Here is a 27,601-nt window from a genome sequence, read left to right as displayed (position 1 = left end):
CGAAATAGGAGCTCTGCATAGAGTACAGCCTGTCAATGGGGTTTCCTACTCTAGCCTGCATGGAGTTAACTTCGGAAGAGGCAAGAAAACAGTCGCTCAAGCTAGTTAAAGAGGTATCACTGTCGATATCATGAAAAATGGAGTCGTTTCCTGCAAATGAAACGCACACGTTAGGCTGGATGCTGCGCAGCCGGGGAGGACACAGCACACACGGATGCTCACGTGCTGCACGCTGCAGCGAGCGGGAACACTCCTGCTCCTGTGCTCACATGCTAGCACGCTTTGGCTACGAGGGTCTGACCTACAAGGAGGAGGGCTTGAAATCAACCCACAGGGGTCAGCCGGCAGCAATGCGCCCAAACCTGCCAGGGTTTAATTTCACTTTCAGCCAGCAGCACAAAACAGAGTCTTGGCTGACAACAGGAGCAGATGGTGCTGGGGAGGAGCAGGTCCCCAGCTTCTCCACGGGCTCCAGCACTCATGGGAGCACCAGGACTGTCAAGAAAGGTGGAACCAGGGTGCCCATGACAGGGAGGCATGGTCTAAGAGCCATAATCATACTGGTCTTCATATACACACAAGGCAAAAGTTCTACCAGTGTGACAGGACCCAGGAAGAGACCTAGTTTCCCTGGCCTCAAGTGAGCTACAGCTGTAAAAATGGTCTCCTTTCAGAAAATTCCACTCTTTTAGGGCTGGTCTGGAACAGCACCTTGTATTTCCCTTAGCATCTAAGATTTCAGCTTACTTCAACCCTGAAGGTACCAGAAAAAGCTCTAGCTCAAGTCCTAGGGGCTCTGCAAAAGTGTTAGTCTGGTTCTTTTTCCTCACACACTCATTTGAAAGGGCTTTGTGCCATCCCCTGCACCCCTTTTGGAGCACAGAACCTACTTCCCAAGGAGTTTCACTCAGAAAGCCGAGCAAACCAACAAAATCACAAGCCACCTATTGCTCGAGGGCACTTCATATGTCCTGAGCTCCTTACAGGACCTCCCAAACTTCCTGGTGTGCACCATGGACTTGTCTCAGTGGCAAAAGTAATGACACAGACCCAAAGCAGATTTCCTGTTGGCCTGTGCACGCTGTGCTCGGGACAGTGATGCGCATGTGAGCCTCTACAGTGAAGTGCTCCTGGTCAGCGGAAAGGAGTCTGAAACAGGCCCTTGTGGGCTACCGCAAGGCCGAGAATCACAGTCTGAAAAATCCTCTGACATTCTTTTTAAATGCCACACTGCAATTGTCCAGAGCCAATAATTGAGCATTTAGTGCTTGTAATGCGTTTGATGTGGGGTCAAGCAATCGTGAAAGCAAACCGTCATCTTGATTTGGGACAGAGAATAAAACTATGCAGGAGAAAAGTCCTGTGGTAACCCATCTCTTAGTAGCTCAAGAGCTGTTCTTTAACAAATCCACGCATCCAATCTGAGTGGTCTTACAGGGCTGCTTATTCATTTTGTAATGAATAGATTACTTCTCTTTATTGAAGGCACTTTTTCCTCAAAGCTTCTAAGAAAAAAGGAAAAATTTGTGAGGGAGCTAGAATTTGGTACTGTTTATTTTTCAGTGTCTTGGACAGTGGTTTAAAAAAGTGGAGCTTGGAGAGGTGATGTTGCTTGCTTATTGTTTATCAAAATTATACTGTGAAATAGTTCTGAAAGGTGTTCAGAGCTTGAGATGAGCTCTGTTCTACCCCTTTATGTGTACAAGAAAATACACACATAAAACTGACTGGTACAAATTCCCTGGTACAAATCCCAGAAAAAATATTCTAAAAGTCAGTAAAGCTGCTGCCCCTATGGAGTGTGATCCAGCACACGGACCCAGCTACTTGGGATGTGGCAGAATGAGGCATGCCTTACCATAGGGGTTCATGTGGTCGCCTGGCATTTGTGGAGGGGTAAGACCCTGCTGAAATGGGTCTGTGCCATAACTGCTTTGCTCCATTGCTACAATCTGCTGCTGTGGTGGTGCAAGTGGGGTGTAAGATGTCATCATCCCTTCCATTCGGTTGGACATTACTTCTGCAAAGCAAAGAGGAGGAACAGTTACTGCTGGGGAACAGGGCAGAATCAGTGGCAACAATGAACCCTAGCAAATGCAGTCTGGGGTATCCTGTCAGTCAGAAAAACTTTCCAGATTTTGTCTGAGTGTAGAGGCCTGAGCAATAAGCTGAAAGACTTGTAATTTCTACATAATTTCTGAAGCTCCTAGGTCCTGGACCTTATCCTCCCAAAGTCCATATATTCTGTCTGACAGAGCCCAGTTATTCTCTAACTCCTGCTGGTCCCAGTTTTTCTGCTCTGGGTAAAGTCGAGGATTTAAGGCTGCAAGGTCTTGGGAGCTGGAGATACTCAAGAGTACCCAGAGAGCAGCAGAGCAAGTTCCAGTTCCTGGGTGCAGTGTCTGCCCCAGGGTCCAGACACTTGTGAGGGCACAGGAGGGGCTCTCTGTGCCTTGGCTGGGGCAGTAACGCTGATGCCTGTGCAGATTGCCAGCTGAGCACTGTGCCCCTTCCTGCAGAAGAAAACAAACTGAAGGATCTGCCTGGAGCAAGCCTCCTGGAGATTTCCTCCAGTGCAGACACTTCCGCGTGGCACATTCCTACTAGAAACGAGGTAACAGCTTCTGCATGAGCACCTCTGGGGTCTGATCCCACCAGGAGAACTTGGAGTAACCTGTCATGGGCACTCAGGCACACCTTTGTGTCCTTCCACTGCTGATGGCACATGTCACCCACAGCCCTGCGTGCGCCCTGCATGGCTCTACTGAAGTGTCATGTGGGAATGGCACTTCCAGACAGCTGCAGATTCTTTCTCTCTCACTTTGCTCTTTCACAAATCCCCTACCTTGCCCCAGTCGCTGCGAGTTCTGTTGCTCCTGCTGCTGTTGGTGCCTTCGTGCCAGCTTTTTCATCTGAAAACAAGCAGAAGAACAGAACATTCTTGTAGCTCCAAATGCAACAATTTTGTTTTCTTACAAAACTCTCTGCAAACATCTTATCAGTTAACACAGACCATTTATACTTATGCACACACTGTTGTGGGTTCAGTTTCAATTCTAAGCTTAAACACTTCAGTTTCCAGTTCAGATTTGCATGCAAAATTTACTCCCAACCCTGAATTGCTTTGAGCATATTAGTTTAATGTCTGTGTTTGGAAGTTGCCTTTCCAGTGGATGTAGAGAGCAGAGCAGGCAGAACACGCAGAGCTCAGCTGTGGGACTTCTGCAGTGTGAGCTGCAGCCAGGGCAAGAGCCCACGCTGAGGCACAGCCTGCATTTGACTTTGGAGGATGGGACAAACAGCCTACCTTTGCTCTTTGGTTTTGAAACCAGACTTGGACGACTCGCACACTGAGCCCTGTTTCAGCTGCCAATGTTTCTCTGACCTGCAGGAGGAAATGCTTAATGATGCAATTTTTCATAAGTTTAAAAAAAAAACCCAACACAAAAAACCACTAATCAGTTTTGTTAGGAGGAATGTTTGTACTTAGAACAAAAGTTGCATGTATGGAATTACTTTTAAAAATTCATCATATTTTTGCATAGTGTTGTCAAGTTCTGCCCCAATAGCGCTACCAGTTCTGTAACTACTGAACAAAGAGTCTGAGCTGAGGAAAATGACACCAAATTTTACCCATAAAAGACTTCTGTGCAAAAAGAGTGCTCTGCTTTCACCCCGGGAGCACTGCTATTGCCCCAGGAGGGGCTGTCTGCGGCTGTGGCCAGGTGCCGGGGCTGGCTTGGGCCCTGCTGCAGCACCTACCTTTCTGCAGGGCTTCGAAGACACTTCAAAGGATGCTTTGAATGCTCGTCTCTGCTGTGTAGTAAGTATTGTCCTTGGTCGTTTAGGTCTTCTTGGGTCCTTCCCATCATCACTTCCTTTTCCTTGGGTTACTTGGCCTTTGGTGGGCTTAACATCTCCATCTTCATCATCACTTTTGACTGGTGAAAAAAGGATATATAATTGCACTTGTTCCACCAAGAAAACAGGATCTTTGAGAACTGCTCTTCAGTCAACAGGTTCAACTATTGTCCCATGGTTATTTGAATACCTAAAGCAGCTGTGGGCAGGAAGAGACTCTCTCAGATCTGTGTGCTCTGCCTAAATCAAATGCCACAAAAGCATAAAAATGTTTTCAATTTTTAATTGAAGTCCTGATCAGGGGATGGAAACGCAGAAAATGCTTCAGTATTTCCAGGAATTGGGCACAGAGACACTTTGTGCTCTTCCAGCACCTCACCTGCCCCAATCTCAGCACCAGATAAACAACTTCACCTTCACAGCTGAACTTCAGCTTCTCCCGAAGCATTATCTGCAGACAGGTACTACTGCCTGCACTGCTACAGCAGCAAAACAGCATAAAGCAAGTATCACACAAGTATCTCAAAGCCCATCTAACTCAATATAGTACAGATTCCAGTTATTGAATACTGTTTTGAATGTTTTGAAGCTCCAGCAATAATATTAAATATAATCTTTGTCATCTCATTTCTACTTCCCACAGAAAACGTCAGTAATCTTCCTCTGTGCATTAAAACATGTCTGTATGTACAAGCACAAACTTCTCTTTTTCAGTAAATGCATACAAGTATCTATGTGCTTGTGTAGACCAAAGAGATTATTTGTATTTTCTATAATTAAATTCTGAATACTCATATAATCTGGTGATATTACATGTGTTAGTGTATTGTCCTGGGAAATCTCAAGCACAGTGGCAGAGGTTAATGGGTAAATACACATTTTGTTGAGAAAATCAACCTTTCAAGTCAGCATATTTTATTTGACCAGACTACTGATTTTTCTTCCAGAAAACACTATCACATTATTATAGGGACTTCAACATGAAGAAACACATGGAATTTTTTATATACTGAACGACTACATTTGGGGAATCAACAAATTAGACTTTAATTCATTTTAGGGTCTGATTATTATGCACCTAGCAGTCTAATTATCTTTTACTTTAATAAGCATCTTTGGCCTAATGATTAAAGGGAAGTTCAGTCATTTTAATAACCATGACATTATTAACTTTCCAGCATGCCATTTCTAAGGAAAGGTTTGTGAGGATTAATACTGCTCATTGGAGAGTTACTCTTGTGTCCAGTGGATAAATATTTGATTGAAGCAGGACACATTCTCAGCCAGGGCTTTGCAGATTGTGTGCTCTCATGCAGACCCCTGGGAGATCAGTGTTTTCACTGTGTTAGACAATGGGAGACAAACAACTTGTTTAATTTGTCAGCTTGTTTTTCAGGTTTGGGTTTGACTAACAGAGAATAATGAGGGAAAAAAAGCATCTCCAGGACTAAGAAACTCCCCTTTGTGCCAAAGGGAAATGAAATTGAAACCAAGACTGGCTTGTGCTACTGTGGTAGCTCCTCACTGCAGATCACAAGTCAGTCTGGTCCCGAAGAGGAGCCCACCCCTGCTCAGAGCTGGTGCCAAGTGCAGCTGCCAGCAGCAGCTGTGTGAGTGAGGACAGCAGTGGGGAAGGTGCTGTGGCCTTCCCGGCGTGGGGACAGCCTCACGGGAGCTGGTCAAGGGTGGGTGGACACGAGGCAGGTGCGCAGTGGGTCCCTGGGGCTGCTGGGGGCGAGGCTGCTGATGGTCCAGGAGCTGTCAGCACATGCCTCACATGCCTCAGGCCCCTTCACCAGAAGCCCAGAGCCTCTGACTTGAGATTTACTGAGCAGAGCACTCAAGGTCCTGCAAATGCAGCATGACAATAACTAAAACACTGCTCCAAGAGTGGCCCTGGTCCCATGCAGACACCTTTGTGTATTTCCACACCAGGTATTCCGGGTGTGGAAATACAAATTTTAGCAATGTGGAGAATATGACTCTCAGATTAGAGATCAAAGATAATTTCTGCTACCAGTTAAAATAGAGTAACACATTTTCCCATAAACCAGAGGCAAATATATAATTTGTACATGTAATGGAATGGTAACTGTTGATTTTCTTGGAAAACAACAGTGTGATTATGATGGCACAAACCCACATCTCAGTTACTTTCAGATTCTCTTCAGTACTTCTGTGTTGCACTTGCAATCTCTTTTAAAGGTACTATTTGTAATTGGCAGAGAGATTCCTCTTGAAAATCATATTACTGCTCTGCCCATTTTCCTAGTTTAGTGCTGAAATTGTATGTGAAGAAGATCCCCTGAAAAATATGTTAAAGTGGATGGAAGAATGCCTACAGAGAACAGCGTACTGATACCTTACTTAAGCGAGACCTTGAGTAGCTAAAGTCAGTCTGATTCATGCTTTATGATCTTACAGAAAAACACATTGATGAAAGCAAAAAGATTTTGTCTTTTACTAAGCAGGAGGTTAAGGAAGAGAGTCAGGTTAGGGAAAACAGACTGCCAGTAGGAATGTTTTCAGCTGTGCCTGGAAATTTGCATAGGTGGCACATGCATACAGATGAAGTAGATGTGAAGATGGATGCACTTTTCTATACAAAAGCTCTACAGACCCATGCAGCTTTTCCAGTCAGAGCAGGTGTGGGAAAAGCTCACCTGAGTCTGAGTCGTCTGGGCTGACCGAGCTCAACAAGTCTTTCTCTTTCTCATAGTCACTTTTGCAGAGCAGCTGCCCTTCCTTGAGGACAAACTCGTCCCCTTTCCTCAGCTGGCGCTCGCAGACGCAGCAGCAGAAGCAGCTCAGGTGGTACACGCACTCCAGGGCGCGCATCACGAACTCTGTCGGCGCGATCTTCTCCATGCAGCCGCTGCACTTGGCAGCAAACAGCCTGCAAGGGAGAGCAGCACAGTCAAGGGCAGCAGCAGATCAGACCCTGCGTGGATCTAAATCCAGCAATGTCTGCACACATCAGCCTGGCTCGTGCTTCTGCACAAGGCAAGACTCGCATCCTTAGGCTTGAAAATAGCATAGACATGCAATTTTTTCAAATCTCAATTCCTTTGATCTTAAGATTCCCTAAATCACCTTTCCTGGACAAAGCCCACTAAGATCTGTCCTTATCTCAGTGGTTTTTTCCTTTTCAAAATGAGAAGCAAAATGGAGATCCCAAAGTCAGATAATTGCTTAAACACAAATGTATTTCAATTCACCTTTTAGAGGAAGGACCAGCTCATACTTTGTTTTATGCAGGGTCTCTTGTTTCAGCACTTAAGCCCTATTCTGAACAGACTTTCCATTTTTGGTATTCTCTGTCTCTGAGGAGGCTGATAAACAGAGAAATGAGCATGAAAACTTTGTGCTTTTGCTGAGGCAAAGTCAGCACGTGTGCATACACACATGATTGTACACATGCAATCAATAAAGAGAGGAGTGAAATAACACAGCTTTCCTTTGGATGTTGAGTTATTCCAGAACAACCTGTCTCTGAAGGAAGTACTGTGCATTTTAAATGGTGTGAAACATCCTTTGGCAGAGATAGGCAGTGATACAATCTGTCAAATTACCAGTATAATCACAGACCCTAGAACACACACTGCATCCAGACTAGTTCTTATTAATGCTCTGTAAACCCTGTCTTTCATCCATCATTAATTTTCTGGGTTTAAGTTAGAATTATTTAGATTAATTTTATTTTGCTTTCCTAATGGCAACTGGGAATCTCCCTAAGTGAGATTTCAGAAAAGGGCTGCCTCAAATAAAGACGGATTGCTGTTACATCCCTGTGTCACATGGTGTGCTGGTGATTTGAAATTCAGTGTCTTTTATGGCAATACATCACAGTGCAAGGTGCATGAACATTTACATTTCAGCAAGGAAATGAACACCACTGCACCAGAGTGCTCACAGAAAAAAAAAAAATTAGATTCTGCCTTTTAGCATGGGGTATGCTGACTTTTTTCTGTCATCAAAATTATAATTTTTCACAAAAAAGCCAATTCTATCTGATTTTAGAAGGCTAAGGCTGTGGTAGTTATTCATTCCTCCAGAGCCTCCATTTTGTCTGAGCTGAGAAGTGCAGGAAAATGGCAGTACAAGCCCTCGGCAAAGGGCTGGAGTCAGAGTGGGCAGGAGGGAAAAGCAAATGTCAATATGGTTGCACACAGCATCCAGAAAATGGCTGAGAGACGGGAACTGGGGTGCTCCTGGCTGTACCTGGGAGTGACCACACCAGGAGCCTGGCCAGCTCGGTGCACACCTTTGCACGACCACAGCCTCAAGGTAACAGCGGTGCAAGGTGGACTGAGTGGCTCTTCTTCAGGTATGTAATGAATTAAATTGATCCAAAGGAACTGATGCCACCCCGGACCCTGGGCACTGCCATGAACAGGATGGCTTATTCCATATGCTCCTTTTGCTTTGTCTGCAAGGTTTTCCTTACAATGCTTTAGCCAGCAAATTCCTAAGCAGAAAATATTTTTATCTCTGCAAAATTTTATATCTGAAAGGATTAACACACAAAGAGGGGAGAAAAAAAAAAAAACAAACGTGCACTACAGTGTTTGTTTCTGTTCAGCTGCTTAAACCTATTTGACTCATTTAACCAAGCCTGGCCTCTCTGTCCGAGGGGATGCCCTCAGGACGGGCACACCTGGAGGAGACCTCAGGAGAGGCAGAGCTGGTGCGAAGGCTCTGTCCCCGCAAGTACCTGCGCTCTGCCGCTCCCGCCGGCCGCGGGGAGGGACGGGCCGGCCCCGGGTGCCGATGCTCGGCCGCGGGTACCGGTGCCCGGCTGCACCGGGAGGGATGGGCCGGCCCCGGGTGCCAATGCCCGGCCGCGGGTACCAATGCCCGGCCGCGGGTAGCAATGCCCGGCTGCACCGGGAGGGACGGGCCGGCCCCGGGTGCCAATGCCCGGCCCCGGGTGCCAATGCCCGGCCCCGGGTGCCAATGCTCGGCCGCGGGTACCAATGCCCGGCCGCACCGGGAGGGACGGGCCGGCCCCGGGTGCCAATGCCCGGCTGCACCGGGAGGGACGGGCCGGCCGCGGGTGCCAATGCCCGGCTGCACCGGGAGGGACGGGCCGGCCCCGGGTGCCGGTGCCCGGCTGCACCGGGAGGGACGGGCCGGCCCCGGGTGCCAATGCCCGGCCCCGGGTGCCGGTGCCCGGCCCCGGGTGCCGGTGCCCGGCTGCACCGGGAGGGACGGGCCGGCCCCGGGTACCAATGCCCGGCTGCACCGGGAGGGACGGGCCGGCCCCGGGTACCAATGCCCGGCTGCACCGGGAGGGACGGGCCGGCCCCGGGTACCAATGCCCGGCTGCACCGGGAGGGACGGGCCGGCCCCGGGTGCCGGTGCCCGGCTGCACCGGGATTGCGGCCGCCCTGGGGAACGCTCGCACACGGCTCCAGGGACCCCGCCTGCCCTGGGCAGGTGCCCACCTCCCCTCTCCGGCCGGGCAGAACGCGGAGCCTTCCCCGGGAGGGCTCTGCGGCCGGGGAGCGCTGCGGCCCCCGGCAGGGCTGGGAGCGCTCCAGGACGGGCTGCGGCTGCCTCCAGTTGCCTTCCAAGCAAACCGCACAATCCGCCACCGTCCAGTGGCAGTGAAAACACAAATGCAACACAGTTTACGGACAATTTCAAGAAGAAAAGCTCAGGAAAGCATAAATCCTCTGCGCCTTCCCTCGAACAGGGACACAAAGATAACCTCCTCGTCCCGTGGAGCCCGTTGTTTCCCTGACCTGCACCTTTGCTGTCATACTGCCTTAGTGTTTGTGTTTTTTCTTTTTCTTCAAAATAAATATATCTAATGTGAATAGAAAATACTTTGTTATTTACTGGCAACCGACTATTCCCGTAAAGATGGTGCTTTTGCAACAGCGCTTCCCAAGGCAGCCTTTAAGCTATAACGAATTACACTGTCATCAGTGTAGATTAACTCATTCAAATGAACATTAAATTGCCCTGACAATACTGCACGGACTTCATATCCTGAATTTAACTCTTGTCAAGAAAATTCCTTCCCCTGTACACAGGTCCTCTGTATTATAACATGCATTCACACAAATACACTCTCACACACACACACACAGAGCAGCGTGTTGGGTTGAATTCTGAGATTATAAAATTTTCATTAAACCTATCTTATAGGGTGTTTATAGGTATTTTTTCAGCTTCCCAAGAGGAACACAAGGTTATGCACTCTTTTTGCACAAGGCAATCTCACAACAGGAAACTAATCTTGACAAATGACCAGACTTTGATAGCTGTGATCTAAACCACTGCTCGTTAGACTGTTCATTTTATAAACGAATGGTAATAAACCTGTTGGGAAGTGTAGGATAGCAGGAATACTTTACAGATCACCCCTTTACAGGTTTCAATCAAAGCCATAAATTTGAAGGGGAGCACACAGATATTCTGTGCTGAGACAAAGACTCTGTCCCATACCAACCACATTTAAAGGAATTTTTTTTTGCTTTCTATACCTTTTAGAAATAATTTGCGTAACTCTGGCTTTTTACTCCCATGGCTGATTATCTCCAGCTCTCTTAAGCTAATGTCAAACCTCAAAATCCTTGGATGTGTTAAAGTATGTGGAGAGTGGAAATCAAATGCCTTTATTAGAAGCCGCAGGAAATCTCCGACTCCTAAGCACAACGAAAACATTCCAGAGAAAATCGTTCAAAGAGGACAAAGAAGAAAAGCAGAACAAGAAAACCTTGTTTTGAATCAATGATTGTGGAGTTTTATAAATAAATTCTGTTGCCTGGACAATTTTGAAAGACAACTCAATAGGTTTAGGAGTTTTTAAGTGTGTTTGCCTGTATGCCTGGAACACTTGGGGGACTCAGCCAAGCTAAAGCTCAGAACAATGGCCTGTCTGTCCATCAGAGTATTTACAATAAATGCTCTGAAGCAACTTTACAGTACTAGATAATCAAAAAGTCTTTACCAGCCAAAACTGTGTGAACTTAAATTAATTTTGCATATGTATCGGGGCAATGCAAATGCTAAGACATGTCCTGACTTTAACCAGTAGATGAAAATGTTCACCAGCGGAAGAGGCCATAAAGATTTTATTTGTTAGGATATCCCTGTGAAGGCAGGCTGAATCAGTAATCCTTAGAAACAACCACAGTTACATGATCCACTGTGCCTTCCTGCATGGCACAGCCATCTGGAGTGCAATACGGAGCCCTGATTTATTATATCCCACACGGTTATCTCACAGTAGTTTGACCCTGCTTTGCTCCTGAGAATCTCAGCTCTGCTGTTTACTCTCCTGGTGCCCTGACAACTCACCCTTTACCTTTCTGTGGCTCAGCCAGGTCCTTCATTTCCTCCTGTCTGTGGGCAAATAGATTTTAATTGTTTTATTATAACTAATTTAATCTGTGCTGAGAGATGTCCGTGTGCAGTGTGAAATTTGCCGTTCACCTTAAGCGTGGTTCAAGAGGTTTGTTATACAGGACAAAGGTAGAAAAATCGACTAATTCAGTCAGGTTGTTTATTTACTGGGCCTCTGCCATGAAGCAGTAAATAGGAAGTTATTAAGCTGTGTTTGATGTACGCAAGAGGACAGATGCTGCTTCCTACCTATCAGAGACCTTCAGTCATTTCCCTTTCTGTGTTATTCTGACATTATGTGTTGCAGCAACCAGAGCAGATACCTGGCTTTTCTTTATTTAATAAATATGCAAAGGTAGGGGTCACGGCTTTTGTAAGTACTCTTGGTGCAGTCTCTACGTGTGACATTTTGCCTCTGCTGGGACATCCCTGCTGGCCTGCTCTGATGCTGGAAGTTTGCTCCACACTCCTGTGCTACGAAACAGGGTAGAGCCAGAGTAAAATACAGCATGTTTTTCACACAAGTGAGTCTTATTAAGAGAAGAAATTAAATTACTAATGAAAGATAGCAGTTCCATGCTCTCTGGGAAAAATTTTGATATTCTTTCTTTAGATGACATAGGATTGGAAAAACAGTATGCATGGGGTTTTTCTAGCACAGGACTTGAGTATTTTTTGTAGTGTCTTACAGTTCATGGGTGCTTATAAAGTGGAAAAACTGTTGCTTGGTTGCACTCAATTCAGAATACACAAAACATCCTGAATGACATAAAGCAGAACGGGAATATTATAAATTTATTATTTGAAACCCCCCACCCCTTAAAAATGAAATAAGCCATTTAACATATTTTCCCTGCAGATGAAATAATTACATAGTTTATTAAAGCCAATTTCATAGCTGAAACTTCAGTATAAGAAAGATAATTCCCTTTCATCAAGTAGTAATAAAATGTGCAAAATTTTTAAGTTTCTGGAAAAAAACTGTAACATCTAGAGAGAAACTAAAACAAAGAAACCTTTTTATTCTTCAGGGAGAATGGAAGAAAATATTTATTAACCCTCTACCCACAGGTGCTGTAGTATGAACACCAGCCACTGGTGAAAGCTTGTGTTAAATCTGCATTTCACAATGTGGATTTAGACTCACAAATTACATATTGCCTATCTGGGTAATGAATGACTTTTTCTTCATGTAAATATTTCACCTGTATTTCTGTGAGGAGTGCTGTACTCCCCTGCCAAGACAAGCTGACGGCTAAAACAACTGTAGGGGACCATGTATTATGCCATGCCAAATCTTGCTGTGAAGCTGGTGGGACTTTGACCATGGACAAGGTCAGAGCCACCAGCACCCATTGTCCCTGTGCCCACCTCAAACCTGTGCCCACCAGCAGCTCTGAGCTGGAACCGGGATGCTCAGACAAAAGCACAAAGACACACAGTATTTAAAGCTCACAGCCTAATGCACCTTGCTCAAGTGGGACCAGAATGACCTAAATAGTTACATCTCCCCTAACTATAAAGTACAACATAAAATGCAAAGTGCAGAGCAGTTTCTCGCTTTGAGTAGAATGTGACAATGAATTCTTCTCTTTGCTTAATTTTCATCCCCTAATTGACCACTTTGTTCAACTGTCTTCCATCACTGCCATGCTGTTCTATTTTATAGCATTTTTCCATACAACATTTTGATGGAAAAATTTATGAAGAATAGAATCATTGCTGTTAGAAGGGAATTAAAACAATTTTTCATTTACAAAGTCACTGATATTGCTCTACTGTGCTCCACCTTTGGGAATCCAATTGCTCTTCTCAGCTACTCCCATCCCTCTTTATAGCACAGCAATTGCACTGTACAGATTATGGCTGCAATTTTCTCCTAATCTTTTCTGTAGAACAGAAACTGTTATAAAAGTTAAGGGCACCAACTGAATTGATAAAGCTAGGGCTGCAATTAAGAAGACTTAATGAATTAACAAAATATGTGATTTTGTTAGAGTTGTATTTCTAGGCAGTGCAAACATTTGTGAGATAACATTATTTTTGTCCATAAGTTTCAAAGAGGCTAAATGGGCTTCTGCTGCTGTGCTCTTTGCATTCTCCAAATCACACTGGTGGGCTGTAAAAACATCGTATTTCTCAGGGCATTTGTGCTTCTGCCACAGCTCTACCTAGCTGGGGGGCGGTGGTTACCAAAACAAAATGGGCAGTCCTTTTTTTCCCCTTTGGATTCTTTTTCAGATATTTACACAAATTAAATTAAATCCACCTCGATCTCCCTTTGTGCCCTCGCCAGGACCCAGTGGATGAAGTGGCCTCTGGAGGGGCCCTGAGGAACAGGCTGGGATGCTGCTCCAGTCTCTGCTCTGACAGACATCTTATCCTGCTTGTTCACTAAATGGCACACTAAATTTACATCACCAACAACACAGGGAAAATCTTCTAATGCAATTTTTATATGAGATTTCACCCTAAAGGCCCCATAAGCAGGGAAATTGTACTGTTGTGATTCACTGGCCTGGTCCTCACTTTTACAGAAAAAAATAATCATGTCAAAGCAATTCAAATGTAATTTCTAAGTTATTTCTTGGCTGGCAAGAATGACTTAGGGAAGGAATTTACTCAAGGCTTTCCTCACAACTAAGAGCATTGAGAGGAAGAAACGTTATTTGCCTGTATAAAACAAAATCACTTCCTGTGCCTGCTGCAGTGATGCTGGTGGAGATCTTGTGCCCAAACTCATCAGCACAGCCAATTTAGCAACTGATTTGCAAGGGAAAGATACCTTAGTCCTGTGGTGTTAATGTCTTTGCAGTGGGGGGTCTATTGCCAGCTTCTCCAAACTCATCAACACAATCTATTATTAATACCCAGAAAGGCTTTATAGTATCTTTATAGCACAAGGCAATGAAAGCTCTGTGGTGTAATCTGTTATCTATATTGCAAAAACATGTGAAATAAAACAAAACATAGACACTTCATAAACAAAATGTTTCATCTATTATATCTCTCTGCCTCCCCTGTATATAAAGCAGTGGGGTGCAGGAAAGGCATTCAGAGAGATTTGCTGTTAGATGTAGCACAGGCTCCTTTTAAAATTCTATTTGTATTGTGACAAATTTTACACCGAATGAAAATTTCTGCTTCTTTCACTGAGATAGAAATATTCGAATATTTGCAAAATTAGGCTGTGTCCTGTCAGTAGAGCAAAGGGGGCTAGGTGTAAAATACAGCTTCGACACTCCTCTGGAAACGCTTTGACAAAGGGATGAGCTGGCTGAGCCACAGCAGCGAGGAGCCAGGGCAGCAGGGCCGGGAGGGGCACAGCCCGGGGCAGGCCAGGTAGAGGTGTCAGGGCATTGCCATGGCAGGAGCCAAGGAATTTGTCTCCAGTAAGCAGCAGCAAAAGCAAGTGCCCACTGGAGGCAGTTATTTCTCTGGAAAGCACTCAAGAACAGAATTTGAGCACAAGATTTAATATGAAAAGCCCGGAATTACCCTACTTTTAGTCCCTAGGAACAGACACAGTTACAGAGATCATTTAGCAGCAAATAAATAAACACAGTTTAAAACTCAAGAAGGTTTTGTTTCAAATAAACAGATTGTGGCAAAGGTGGAACTGAGAGGGAAGCACGAAGCAGTTTTGTGTACTTGGTGCATACATGTTTGCAATACAGTAAGAACAAAAAAAGTCCTCAACACAGGGCTGTGTCTTATTTCCCAGATGCCTTTTTATGTTCTTTGCCGGTCGAAAATAAATTGTTCTTTTGTAGTGTTTGTCTTTTCAGTCCAACTGTCAGCTATTATTTTTCTATTTCCTCTTTTTGTCACTTTGCATTATTTTTGGTGCTGTAATTCCCATTTGTTCCCACTCCTATCTTCCTGTCTCCCATTGTTCCATTTTTTAATCCCCAGTTTTACTCTTCTTTGGCTCTTTTTTGGCCCATTCTCAGTAGGGTTTGAGAGAATACCCAGGCGTGACTCCCTGCTATAGCAACCACACCTCCCCAGGAAAGCCACAACAATCTCTTCGGGAGGAGGAAAGTCTTTCACAAGCTGGCAGCAAAAGTAAATCCTTCTTCAAGGAACAAGAAGGATTAGCAGGGAGCAGTGGGCTGCAGACTTAACCCTACCCTTCATTTCTTTAAAGCACCAGTCACTCAGAACCCTGCTGTGATGTACAATTAAACAGAACCCAAAAAAATCCTGAATGACACAAGAGCAGGATTGTGTAAAGGTTTAATTCCACTTTAATACCTTTCCAAGTTCAGAACTCAAAGATAGCAATTTAACCCAAGAATCCCCATCCGAGCATGAAAAGTTGCTGCTTGTCTTACAAAAGTTCCAGCTATATTCTGCTCTAAATCGTGCTCTTTTAGGCTGACCCTTAATGGATGAAATTTTTCTCCCCCAGTCAGCTCACATGGTTTCTCTTTATAGTCCTCCTTTCACAAACTTTGTTCTTCTGATAAAAACAAGAGACTCTTACCAGAAGCACGGGGCTTTGTAAAAAGTACCACTGAAAAAGGAAAAGGAACACTATAAAACCCCGACACAAACTGCCAAAACTCAGGTAACTAAAGGTGTCTGCTGCCATGCCTAAGAATGGTAATTTATTCTAGTAACATGAAGTGACTCTTATTAAGCTTATGTCAATTACCTACTATTAATATTAGCATGGAAAATAAATACTCCTCTTAATACAGTGTTTTTTGAAGACTTGAAACATCTGAATCATCTTTTTTAAATTAAAGAACAGACGAGCCTGGTTGTTCTAGTATGGATGACTACTAAAGTTGCTCTATAAACTGAATTTTTAAGATTAGACACAGAACTATGAAAACCTCCTGGCTTCTGTAAGGCCAAATATGGTTGACAGACTAAGTCAGTCTGAGTCCTAAGAGTCAGCTATCAGCATCTGTGTTTGTATTTAGGCTTTAGTAAACTAGATGCTCTGAAGCCATACAAAGAGATTTATCAGTAAGCAGGGCCCTACAGCACGCCCAGGTCCTCCTCCTGCCTCGAACGTCTGCACAGGTTTTAAGTTATTCCAGCAGTCAAACATTTATAACACAGGACACTTCCACATGTGTGAAAATGAAATCCCATTAGACACCAACAACATTATTAGGCATGCAAAGAGGATTATTCCTTTAAGCTCACAAGACTGAAAGGTTTGTCTAAACATTTTATTAACTTTTTTAGATTTTTTTTTAATTAAATGAAAAGTTGTAAGTAGGTCAAAGCTGAAATACTTAAATACTACTTAACTTTTGGTTAAGTATATGTATATATGCTATATACACACACAGAGAGAAAAAATAAAGATGCCTGCTAGAGAAAAAGTGTACAAAATCCTTCTCATATCTTATCAGCACATTCCTTTCTTTCAGGAAGAAAATTTGTATGGCTTGAAATTGTTCTAGAAAAGCACCAAAATGTTGCATGGTGTCGCTTCGGGTTCAATATATGTTTTCAAAGATGAGTTGAATATCTGGTTGAAAAGAAATCGTGCTCTGATTGCACTGTCCTTTTTACAGATCTGAAAAAAGCCCTTTTTTTCAAAACACAATATTTGCTGAAATGCATTGAAGTTTGCTCATCAAGAGTTCTGATGTTCTTAAGATCATCTGTTAAAGAAGAACAAGGGAGTAGAAGCTGTGTCAGCTTTTGCTTCAAGTGAGTGAGATGCAAAACTCCTTCGGGAGCACCAGGAACAGGATGGGTCCTCATTCACAGGGAAGATGACTTTAGAACCGAGCAGTTCCATCGGCAGTTTGGTCCTACACTTCGGCATTTGAGGGCCGTTCACAGTACCTCAGTTTGTTCTTGGAAGGAAAGCAATTCTCTCTCTGGATCTCACACCAGCACACGTCCCAAGGCCAGAGCAGCCTGCCCTGGGACGCGAGGGGCAGCGCACGCCTGTCCGTGCTGCTCACGGCCCGGGTTGTCACAGACCGGCAGGGCTGACCTACGCATTGCTCTTGTCACTGCACTGACAATAGGCGTTAAAATATTTAAGATTTGCTTCTAGCACTGCATGGAGCAGGCAGGAAATGTAGAAGCTTTGGTGTACAAGTTAATGAAATATGGTTGGGTGAACATAAGCTCTTAATTTAGACAATAACAGTTACCGCCACAGTGTCTTTGTGTCCGCTTTATGAAAGTCATAAACTCTCCAAAGAAAAGCAGGAGCTATTTCACCCTGATGGTCTTTGACTCCCTCTCACTACCTGCTGGCACAGTTAGAAGTATCAACTGTCTTTGAACAGATTAGGACCAAGTTAAAGTGTGACAACATCTTAAGCTTTCTCCACATGTTGCCAATGATTTCCAACTAAAGATGTTACCCTCATCGCTTCTGCCACAATGATAAGAATCTATAGCCGGCTCGCTTGAGGAGATAAAGGCAGTTTAGCAGGAAGTATAAAGTACTCCAACTTGCTAAGCTAAGTGGCTGGCTGTCCCAAACTAGCTGAATTTTTCCTCTACAAAGCACAAAATCCTTATCATTAGGGACTTAAGCTGCTTTTTATTTTGAGACAAAAAGAATACTGTTTATTGGCATCCAACTCAAACCAGCTGTAAACAGTTGCTTTGATGAAGAAGCAGCTACAACTTCAGCATGCCCGAAGGCACAAACCCACCGAATGCCAATCATTAAAGGAAGAATGTAAGGTGTATATAGGGTCAAAAGAAGGCCACGGGACATTTGCAACCTCAGGGATCTTGGATAGCTCACTTTGCCTTTAGAACCACTAGAGGAATTGAGGCTGTTCTGCTGTATGACCTCTATCTCCAGAGGCAGTTCTGGGCTCGGCTCTGAGGAGCAGCAGACCTGCAGTGTAAGGCTTTTCTCCCCAGCACGACTGGGGCAGCCCCATCGTGAACTTTGATTTGACAGAGCCTGAATGGCTCCAGGATGCTGTACCTCATGGCATCCATGCAGGAGCCACGCAGAAGGCTCTGGCAGCAGGAGTCCTGCCAGTGTCCATAGATCCTTGAATCACTGATGTGCAGGTAATTTTAATTCCTCTTGTGACTTCTTTCATGTAGAAACACTTTACTGGTTGCAACATCTATTTAAATTAATATGCCCCACCAACAATTTTGGTCACAGCCAAACTAATGTGGACCCTTACAAAGTTACATGGCAGCTGCTCCAGGCGGCCCAGGGGATGGGCTGGCATCTTCTGCTGGCCCTTCTGCCATTCTTCCTCCTCCTCACCCCTCTGTCTAGTAGATACTGATGTCTCTCAGTTGTTCCAGGCTCCCTCCCACTCCCCATCCCTAGCACAGCATCAAATCTTTCCCAGAAAGAGCAGCAGCACAAAGGGTTTCAGCATGGAATGGCAGGGCTGGCTGGTGGGGCATGGGGTTCCTTGTCCTTTATAAGATCAGAGTGGCTTTTCAGTGGGAATTCAAATGCCGAGTGAACTCAGCTACCAGGCTGCACATGCAAACCAGCTCTCACTTGTGCCACTGAGCTGGGATGTTTTATAGGAGCATGTTGCTTCTGTACAAGGCTCTGGTGGTACCAGAGATGGGGCTCCTCCAGGTACAGGCTCAGCAGCTCCTCCTCCTCCCAATGCTGAGAGGATTCACACCAGCATTACCAGTTCCTCTGGCAGAAACAGGGTGCATCTCCCTGCCCACATCCTCACAGACACCACAAACAGATACCTTGGTTTGGGGGATTCAGTTCAGAGCTGCTGCCCGGGTTTGGAGCCCTCTCCCAGGCTCCTGGTGACTTGGCAGCCTCTCGCTGGCCAAACCTGTGCCCAGCACACCTGCTGCCCCCGGCACAGCCACACCGGGAGCCAGGCTGTCCCTGCTGCTGCTCCCCCCACCTCCTCACCCACCACATCTGGGTGACATCTCCAGCCCGTGCTGTCCCTGCCTGGAATCAGCTCCCAACATCCATGCAATGCACCAGCTCCTCCCAAGTACTCCAACATAACTGGAATTGCAGGTATTATTTTGGGCTCACATGACAGGAAAAAGGCAGTAGAAAGTTTGCAGTGCTGTTAGATTATACAACATTACATATGTAATACAAAAATAATAACTCTTTCTAATTTATTCTGTTAAGAAATTTTCCTATATAAAACCCCAGATTTTTTTTTTAAAGAGACAGTGGTTCATCTTTATTGTCACATTGATATCTTTATAAACTTACTCTAGTGATCTACAGGAAAAGCAAACCAGACAGCTCTGTATTTATGGGCATATTTTAAAAGCCTCTTATATTTAACAACTGCATTTAGCTGTGTTAACTGTGAGTTGCAGTAATAAAGGCTCTGCACACTTCGATGCTAAATTAAAAAAAGTTCTGCTGTTCAATAATACATAGATGCTGTTTTTTTCATTACTCTTTAATATCATTTCCATTTAGTTTATAAATAATTGTAGCTAGCTAATGAAACGAAATAAAACCTGCCTCCAACCCATTCCCTAGGGCAAACTAAACTCCTCTTTTTAAAGCTTCTTAATCACCGCCCAGTTCTTACAAAATTAGCATAGTAATGGGCTTTAAATTGAGCCTCTTTGTTTTTTAATTAAGCTCCCAGCAGGTAAAAATAAAACAGATTATTGAAGAATATGCCAACCCTAATAGCCTGCAACTCTTTTGACAATTAAAAAGATCCCATGTTAACCCTTTTGAGGAACCCTGCATGCTAATTAGTCACTCTGAGGCCCAAATCCATCAGCATTCCACCCAGACACCTCGCAAAGCTGAGATGGCTGGTCCGTGTCCGTGCCTGCCCATTCCCCACAGAGGTGAGGAGCCCACGGGCAGCCGTGGGCCAGGACAGGACGGCGTTTGAGCTGCCCCCCTGACGCTGGGCAGCGCCACTGAGCTCCCAGCCCCGGGCAGGGCTCCCGGCTGCCCACAGCTCACCCGGTGCCCACAGAGCCCTTCCCACCCTGTCAACTCCAGCACCGCTTGGCCATTCCTCCTTGGAGCCTCTGCCTCAGGCTGTACAACAGAAGGAAGGGGGTGCCAGCAGAGCAGCCCCCAGTCCAGCCCCGGGGCTGGTTTGGAGTGTGCTCAGCAGCACCAGTGCCCCAAACATGCCAGACACACGACGACAGAGTTTTGCTTAGCAACACTGAGCTGCCTCAGAGGCAAAGGTAAATCCTGAGCAGAACAAGGGGGTTAAGAAAGTGCAATGTTGGAGCCATGTCATGGACAGCAGAGAGTCTCTGAGAAAATTTACTAGACACTGCTGGCAACCTAGAAATAGGAATAGCACTGCTCTTCCCTGGCAGTTCTGTGTCAAATATTTGGAAAGCTCTGTCAGAATCCCACGTTTTATCTTCAGTGTCTGCTCTGAGCATCAGTGCAAAGTGCTGGCTGCCCTCCACTTGCATCCAGCCAGGATGATGAATCACGACGGTTGGAAGTGTTGTGTCCATCCAGAAATGAAATCATCAGCATGAAAAGCCCATTCATTTCCACAGACGCTGATCACTCTGCATCCTTCAGAGACTCCCAGCAAATGGGGCTGAATGCCCTTGTGTACCCAGTAAGGCCCTGCCTTGTCCCAGCAGCTGCTGGAACTACTGTCAGTTCCTGCTTTATATTATACCTTGTGGTGCAAGGGTCACCGTGATGGAGTTAGGGGCCCACAGAGAATCAGATTTAAGGGCAGACTCCAGCCACGAATATATGCTGCCTTCCTTCACTGAAGCATTTGGGAGCCTCTACATTGTGTTTTCAAATATAAATGACATTTCTTGTGTCTCTCAACTGCTATCAGAAGATTCGGACAAAGAAGGATGCACCTTGTTTACAATGAATACAAATTCATTAGGCAAACACTTTCATTTACCGTCTGCACAGGGAGAGGACTTATTTACTTTAGAGGGCACCTCTGGACCATGCCCTGATACAAATAAAATTTGCCAGCAGAATCATTCAACGCAATGTAGATCCATCACAAAGAATTCACTTTCCCTGAGCTGTGCTGGAGGAGATCACAGACAATGTACACCAGAACTGGGGAGGCCACTGTGAGATGCTGGTGATAACTTGAAATTTCCAGGTGGGATCCTCAGTCCCCTCCACTCTCTGCTCCCACTGGGCCTGGCAGACAGACAGCTGATATGTACAAAAACGCTAATTCCTCCTGAGACCGTTTCAATTACGGGAACCTCTCCAGGAATATATTTAGTTCAAAGCAAAAAGCTACAATGTTCAGAATAAGCTTGCTATATTCCCATCACAACTTGCTGAGAACAGCTGGAGAGGCAGTATTGGGTACAAGCTTCTCTATCCCTGGCTTGAGGTTTGTCAGCTGTTGGTGGGGCTGCAAAGTGGCTGCAGAAGAGCAGCAACTTGTGAGGGATGCATTTCATGAACTCTGGAAAACTGACTTTAGAGAATGCAGTATCCCCTGCACCAAACAATTGCACTCCCACCACTTCATGCTGAAAGCTTCCCAGCCAACTGAGGACAAAAATTCCTTATGCATACAAGATTTATATGAGAGATTTCAAGCTGAAAAGTGTGCTTTTACATTACACACCTCGTACCATGTCACATGAAACAATATTCTCTGAAACTCTGCTGCCAAAACCACTGTGGAAACATGCATTCACCCCAATGCACCTTGAGAATACAGAATGGTGCATTTAAAAATCCTTAAATCCTTCTGCCATTTTTCAGGATTTTTACCAAGCCCAAGGACATCCCTTAGTACATGAGGAACTCCTTCTCTGCCACAGCATCAGTCAAAATGGAAGAAACTTTTTTCCATGTCTGATCCTGACTGGTTTTCAGCTGTGACTGTAGATGGAGCTAAAATGAGCCCACCACCTTCTGCTCTGTGTGCACAGGCTGTTATCTCCACCAGCTCTGACCTTTTGCAAATGTGATCCAAAGTGACCTTTTAGTATTATTGCAGCATTAAATGCAGTTTTTCAAGTAATCCTCACTGGAGCATGTTCTACATCAGTAGCTGTTGTGCACTGGAAAATCCAGCCTTTCTGCTGTCTTGGGTTTATTGTCATGGCCATGTCTATGGAGCTGCACAATTTTATATGAACCTTATATGAACCTGGCATTCCTACTGCCAAGCCATTGGCCAGCGACACCTTTAAATGGGCAGTGCAGCTGTCCAAACAGTGCCTGGTGTACCTGGACAGCACAGAGGTACTTGTTTACTCTCCTCCAGAATACACACAGGTAATTCTTCTGGATTTCATCACTGTCCATTGTTTTATGCTTTATATTCAACCTCTCAGGAAATCAGAGGAAGGTATTATTTCCTAACAAAAATATCTGTCATTTGATTCCAGCTGGCAGCCTCAGCCTCCCTCTGCACCCCAAATGTGGGCTTTGGTTTAATGTCTCCTTGTCAGGAGTGTGTTTTATACTGGCACCATGTGATATGATTTCTTTTGCATAAAGGAAGCACCAGTGACAAAACTGCTTTCACCCACCCTTGTGGGTGAGGACAACCACACTTCCAGGGGCCTGGGGGGCTTTGAGAAGCAGTTTCCAGTTATGTGCCTGCTGCAGCCATTAGCACTATTCAGATGAGAGCAATTCTGCACCATTAACAGCTCCACTTCATGTTTTCTTACCAAAAAATAAATGTAACTTGACAGCAGCAAGGAAAGTTACAGGTCAGGAGTCAATTCTTTTGGTCAGGAAGGCACCATCTCACAGCTGTATGCTATGAAAACCTGTGCTTGCTAATGTTAATGTGATTAAATTTTACCATTGACTAAATTTATAAGCCTAATTGAAATCTGATGCTTTCACGTGAGTAAATCAATACAAACAAAATCATTTGGCACAAAAATGCTAAGAACAAATGCAATCAGTTCCCCTTGCACACTCTTTAAGACACACATCTAAGTGACCAGTGGGTTGAACCACTGGAGTTGCAATCTCATCTGGAAAATATATATTAATTTTTATTTCCAAATTCTGTCAGAACTCTGAGAAAGACTGTGCAGGTTTGGTAGTTAATAGCAATGCAGAAATCAGCATTTTCCAAACACAAGACTCTAGATAGATGCTGTAATATCAAGACTGTGTGAAATAGCCACCAGTAAGAAACTTCCAGACTGGTCAAGAGGAGCTCATGTCTGTCTGTGACAGGAGGAGCTGCCCCGTGGCCGTGCCCCATCCCAGGGGCTCAGAGGCACCCACAGCCCCTGGGTTTGCCTGGCTTGGCGTGAGCTGCTTTGGTCATCAGGTGCCAGAGGGCAGAACCCGCACAGGACAGGAATGCCCGGGGCTGAGGGCTGAGCACCAAGCCCAGAGCTGTCCTTTACTCTGGTGGTTTCTCCTGCTCTCCACACATTGCAGTCTCTGACACCACAGAACGCGCTCGCCACGACTCTCATGGAGTTCCACAGTCCCTTGGATAAGGGGGAACTCTGGCTCTGGTCATTTCAACTGAACCCAACTCTGAGAAAACCTCTCAAGCTGTCATTTCTCATGTGTGCCAGCCCATGAAGCACACACGCTTCATCCTCCATCTTCCACCCGACCCACACCCCGGAATTCCAGTAGTTTTTGCGATTCCCATTAAAAAGATCAAACTCTGCACAGTTCTGTGCATAAGGCAGACTTCTATCTGGCAATAACTCTGCAAACAACTCTGTAACTCTGAAAAATATCATTAAATTAAAAGCAGGAAAATATTTGAAGATATTGTCTTCAAATTTTTTCTCTTATTTTTAAGCAGTATTTTCCAACTTAATTTTTGCCTATCTTAAATTGCCTGAAAGTGAGAGAAGCTACCATGAATATTTTATTAGGCTTGGTATTACGCAAATTAGAGAATTTTGGACTTAACCGTAAATTACCTCTCAGCCCCTAGAGGACTGTTTCCATGATTTCCCACCTATTAAACAGTGACCCTCAGCATTCTTCTGCTCTGGAGAAGCTCAGTGCAATTCCTGATTTTACCCTGTATGGATAGAGGGAGTGAGGTATGTTGGGACTTTAGGAGCCTGCCTGGAGAGCAGAGCTCCTGTGGCTGGTAATAGAAGTGCAATTGTTTTTAAAAACCTTCCAAAGTAGGTGACAAACAGCAAAGAGGTAGAAATGCTCTGTACAAATCCCTCACTCTGAAGCAGTGCTTTAATTGGGCTCATAGCACTGTAGTGGTTATTTCAGCAATTCTCATCACTCATCTCACAAATAGTAGGGAAATCCATAATCAATTGAAACTGAAATGCTGAATTCCAAGTTTTCTGACTTGCCTGTTCCTCCCCTGCAATGTAGGAACATGAATGGAGCAGCACCTATGTGCAAGCACAGCCCCACAGTAATCATCAGCCTCCTGATGCAAAAAGGGGAAGGAAACAGAAAGGAATTTCTTAGGAAAATGATCATTACATATAATACACAGTTTACCTGCAACTACCAAACACGCCAGGCTGGATGAATCTCCAAGCTCTTCTCTTTGTAACCCCCCCAGAATCAGAAGTATGATATGCTTAATTTAAACCATATTTCTGCAACCTCTAAGTGCTTTAACAGAGCTGGAAAGTTCATCTTCCTGTAGAAAACAATTTTATGTCATTTTTCCATCAAAAATTCACAAGCACTAATAAGTAAACTGAAAAACTAGGTTACAAATACATTTGTATCAATGCATATATTCTTCCTTTCACCCACATTTTCCTGAGCTCATAGCAGACTTTCTAACAGCACATTGCAGCATAGCAAGATGCATTTTGTTACAGGTATGTAACTTAAAACTGTTTGTAAGAAACATCCTAAACATGTCCCTTGCTGTAAATGTGACATCTTTACAGCATATGCTTAGTAAATGAAAGCCCTGGGAAAAGGAGGAAAGTCAGGATACCTCCCATATAACTGATTGTAAATTCTTGGGCACCAGGTTTATATTCTTAATAACCTACTAGTTAGACTTAGTATGTCTGTTCCATCTAAGTCAATTTAAATGAGGTGTACCAGATACAGTACATAAAGTGTTTCATACTTGTGGAGATATGTTTAAGTATTGTTTCTTTAGGAAAATCTAATAGCTAGCTCCAGTTAATCACTGTCAGATGTTCTACATGCTGCAAGTGGTAAGTTCCTTGACACAAACTGCTTTTAATCAGGAATCTCCAGCATATCTTGCACACATCTCAGACTGACTTTTGTGATACATTAAAAAGTCTTTATAGCATTTCGTTTTTGTTCGTGTTACCCTAGTCTACTCTTTGCTTTACTGTGTAGGAAAAGCTCTACATATAACTTCTTCTTTCCCTGGAAAAGGAGAAGAATTCCACAGGGTTTCATAAAAATTGGACCACAAACGCACCCCCCCGCCTCCCCCTCGCAGTGGCCAGTCAGGGTTATACAACCAGCTCAGTGAAAGCAGTGCCAAGCCCAGCCATGGGCCCAGGGCAGCATTTCTGCCTCCCCACCCCCTTCCCAAGCCTTGTTTGTAAACACGTCTTGGCTGAGAGCACGCGGATGGAGCGCTGATAATAGCAGCCTTCAAACTCTGTTCTTTAACTTCTCTGACTCTAAAAAGGCAATCAAAGCCACCCCATAATGTGTGATTAAATATACGCAGGGGATAATCTCTCCTTCGAAAAGCTGGAGAAAAGGTGGTGTTGAGACTGGTTTGAAGTGGTCTCCTTAATAGAAAAGGACGGTCCCTTTCTGTGTACATCATGATTTGCTTTGGGATTTCTGTTGTGCCCCATAAGCCTACAGGATATTACAGCAGCTTTTGTGTCGCTGGTGACCCAGCTGTTCATTATTGAAAAATTCCACTGCTTGATGCTAAGGGCAGGAAGGCTGACCCCTCATCTTATGGACGTTACTATCTTTCAAAAGATACAGGATTAAAGGGCCGAGCAAAATCTGGAGGAAAGCTATGTCTGGTTTTCTGTGTTTTCATTGTCTTTGGCTATATTGGCCCGGAGAGGGATGTTTGTACAGGATTTAATTAGTTGGAATCAGGCTGAGATTATTGTTGAGACTATTTACTCAGCAAATCTCCAGTCTGAGCTGAAGCTTGAAATGAGTCTGAATAAGAAAATCGAGGAGTGCTCAGCCTTACTGCTCATATTCTGTAAGGAGCAGCAAGACAGACGTGAAGGGTCTGCTTATGTGAGGTGCTGAATGCCCTTCATTCCCACTGGGATCAATAAACTGTGGGGGGACCTATCATTATATCACATGGTTGAGCCCTAATCAGCTATAAATAGCAAGTGAGAAGATCACAGAAGCCACCAAGGTTGAAGAATTTTTCCTACATTCTCTTGGGGAGCTACAGCACCAGTGCATGATGCAGCACAGGAAGCAAAACTAGGCATGTTGCTAGTTGCAGGTGTGGGGTTTCATAATTTCATACCGATCAAATTTTGTAATAAAAAGGTTAGAAATAGATTTCTTTTTTTTACATACTTTTTTTTTTTAATTAAATCATCAAGATTTGGACATAAAACTTGACCCATCAGCTTCAGTGGAAAAGAAGACATCACATCTGATAGATACAAGTAAGGTGGCTAGAAGAGCCATCAGTAAGGGAGAAAGCAAGGAATGCTGTTCTGTGGCAGGATGTGGCATCTCTAGGAACACAACGCACTCACTGCCTCCCCTAGTTCAGGGGAAAAAAAAAATCTGGCAGGAGATTCCCCGGGATTCATATCCTGAGCTCCTCAGTAATTCCAAGCCCTTTACTCTCTGCATTTCAGGGGGTGGGTGTTAATTCTTAGAGAAGATTTGTACAGGTGAGTAAGCTGCTGTTCATACTTTGTACAATTAACGCTGGTGCTTCAGGCCCATGTGCAAAAGCAGCAATATTGGCCAGGCTACTCCTGGCGCTCCTTGTCCATCTCCTCTTCCAGTAGTGCTCTTCTATGCAGTGCTCAGGTGGGAACCATGGTGGTACAAAGCCTCCTGTCTCCGTTCCCTTTGGAAGACCTCTACCAAAATCAAGAATAGCTGCATGCAGACACAAGCAGTCACTGTGCAGTGATTAGAGGAGGCATTAAGATTGCTGAGGGAACAAAAATGTGTGGGGTCAGCTCCCCTTAGGCATAACACTCATCAAAAAACTGCCCCCTCTGGTTTATTATGCTTGAAAATTTCATGAAGAAATTTTCACCCAGAGCTAGTCAGCAGGACCTTGTCCTAAGCACTAAAGCAGCCCAGCAGCGTCCCGAGGCTAGCTGGGGGGGCACAGGCAGCAGAGGGCTCAGGCTCAGGATGTTTCGGGTGGGGTGGTTGCTGGGCTGCACTGGTTACTATGGCACGGGGCTGGTGCTGCAGGCAGGGGCTGGGGCTCTGCAGGCCTGTTGGCCGCAGATGTTGCCATTCACAAAGCTGCCCTCTGCAGAGGGGAGAAGCCCTTCCTGCAGGCTGGAGGTCCCTTGTTGCCTGGCTGCATGA

At 44.8% G+C, this 27,601-nt stretch overlaps 1 protein-coding gene across 3 annotated transcripts in view; it reads right to left on the bottom strand.

Moving 5' to 3' along the window:
* Window positions 1-27,601, bottom strand: part of LMX1B (LIM homeobox transcription factor 1 beta) — an 80,375-nt gene that overhangs the window by 8 nt on the left and 52,766 nt on the right. Inside the window, exons 3-8 of one of the 3 annotated variants that reach the window (XM_066563030.1) lie at window positions 6,525-6,757; window positions 3,763-3,941; window positions 3,308-3,385; window positions 2,822-2,912; window positions 1,880-2,020; window positions 1-150 (exon numbers count right to left, since the gene is read on the bottom strand). The exon at window positions 1-150 is cut by the window's left edge and continues 8 nt beyond it. In XM_066563030.1, the coding sequence (XP_066419127.1) occupies window positions 1-150; window positions 1,880-2,020; window positions 2,822-2,912; window positions 3,308-3,385; window positions 3,763-3,941; window positions 6,525-6,757 (872 nt within the window). Of the gene's footprint in view, window positions 151-1,858; window positions 2,021-2,821; window positions 2,913-3,307; window positions 3,386-3,762; window positions 3,942-6,524; window positions 6,758-27,601 lie in introns of all 3 variants that reach the window. The other 2 variants (XM_066563029.1, XM_066563031.1) reach the window with 2 other exon arrangements.

The sequence above is a fragment of the Molothrus aeneus genome, chromosome 19 (genome assembly GCF_037042795.1).
Source record: "Molothrus aeneus isolate 106 chromosome 19, BPBGC_Maene_1.0, whole genome shotgun sequence".
NCBI classification, from domain to species: Eukaryota; Metazoa; Chordata; class Aves; order Passeriformes; family Icteridae; genus Molothrus; species Molothrus aeneus.
Note: the sequence above shows the minus strand (reverse complement) of the source record. Positions and strands in the feature narration are given on the sequence as shown.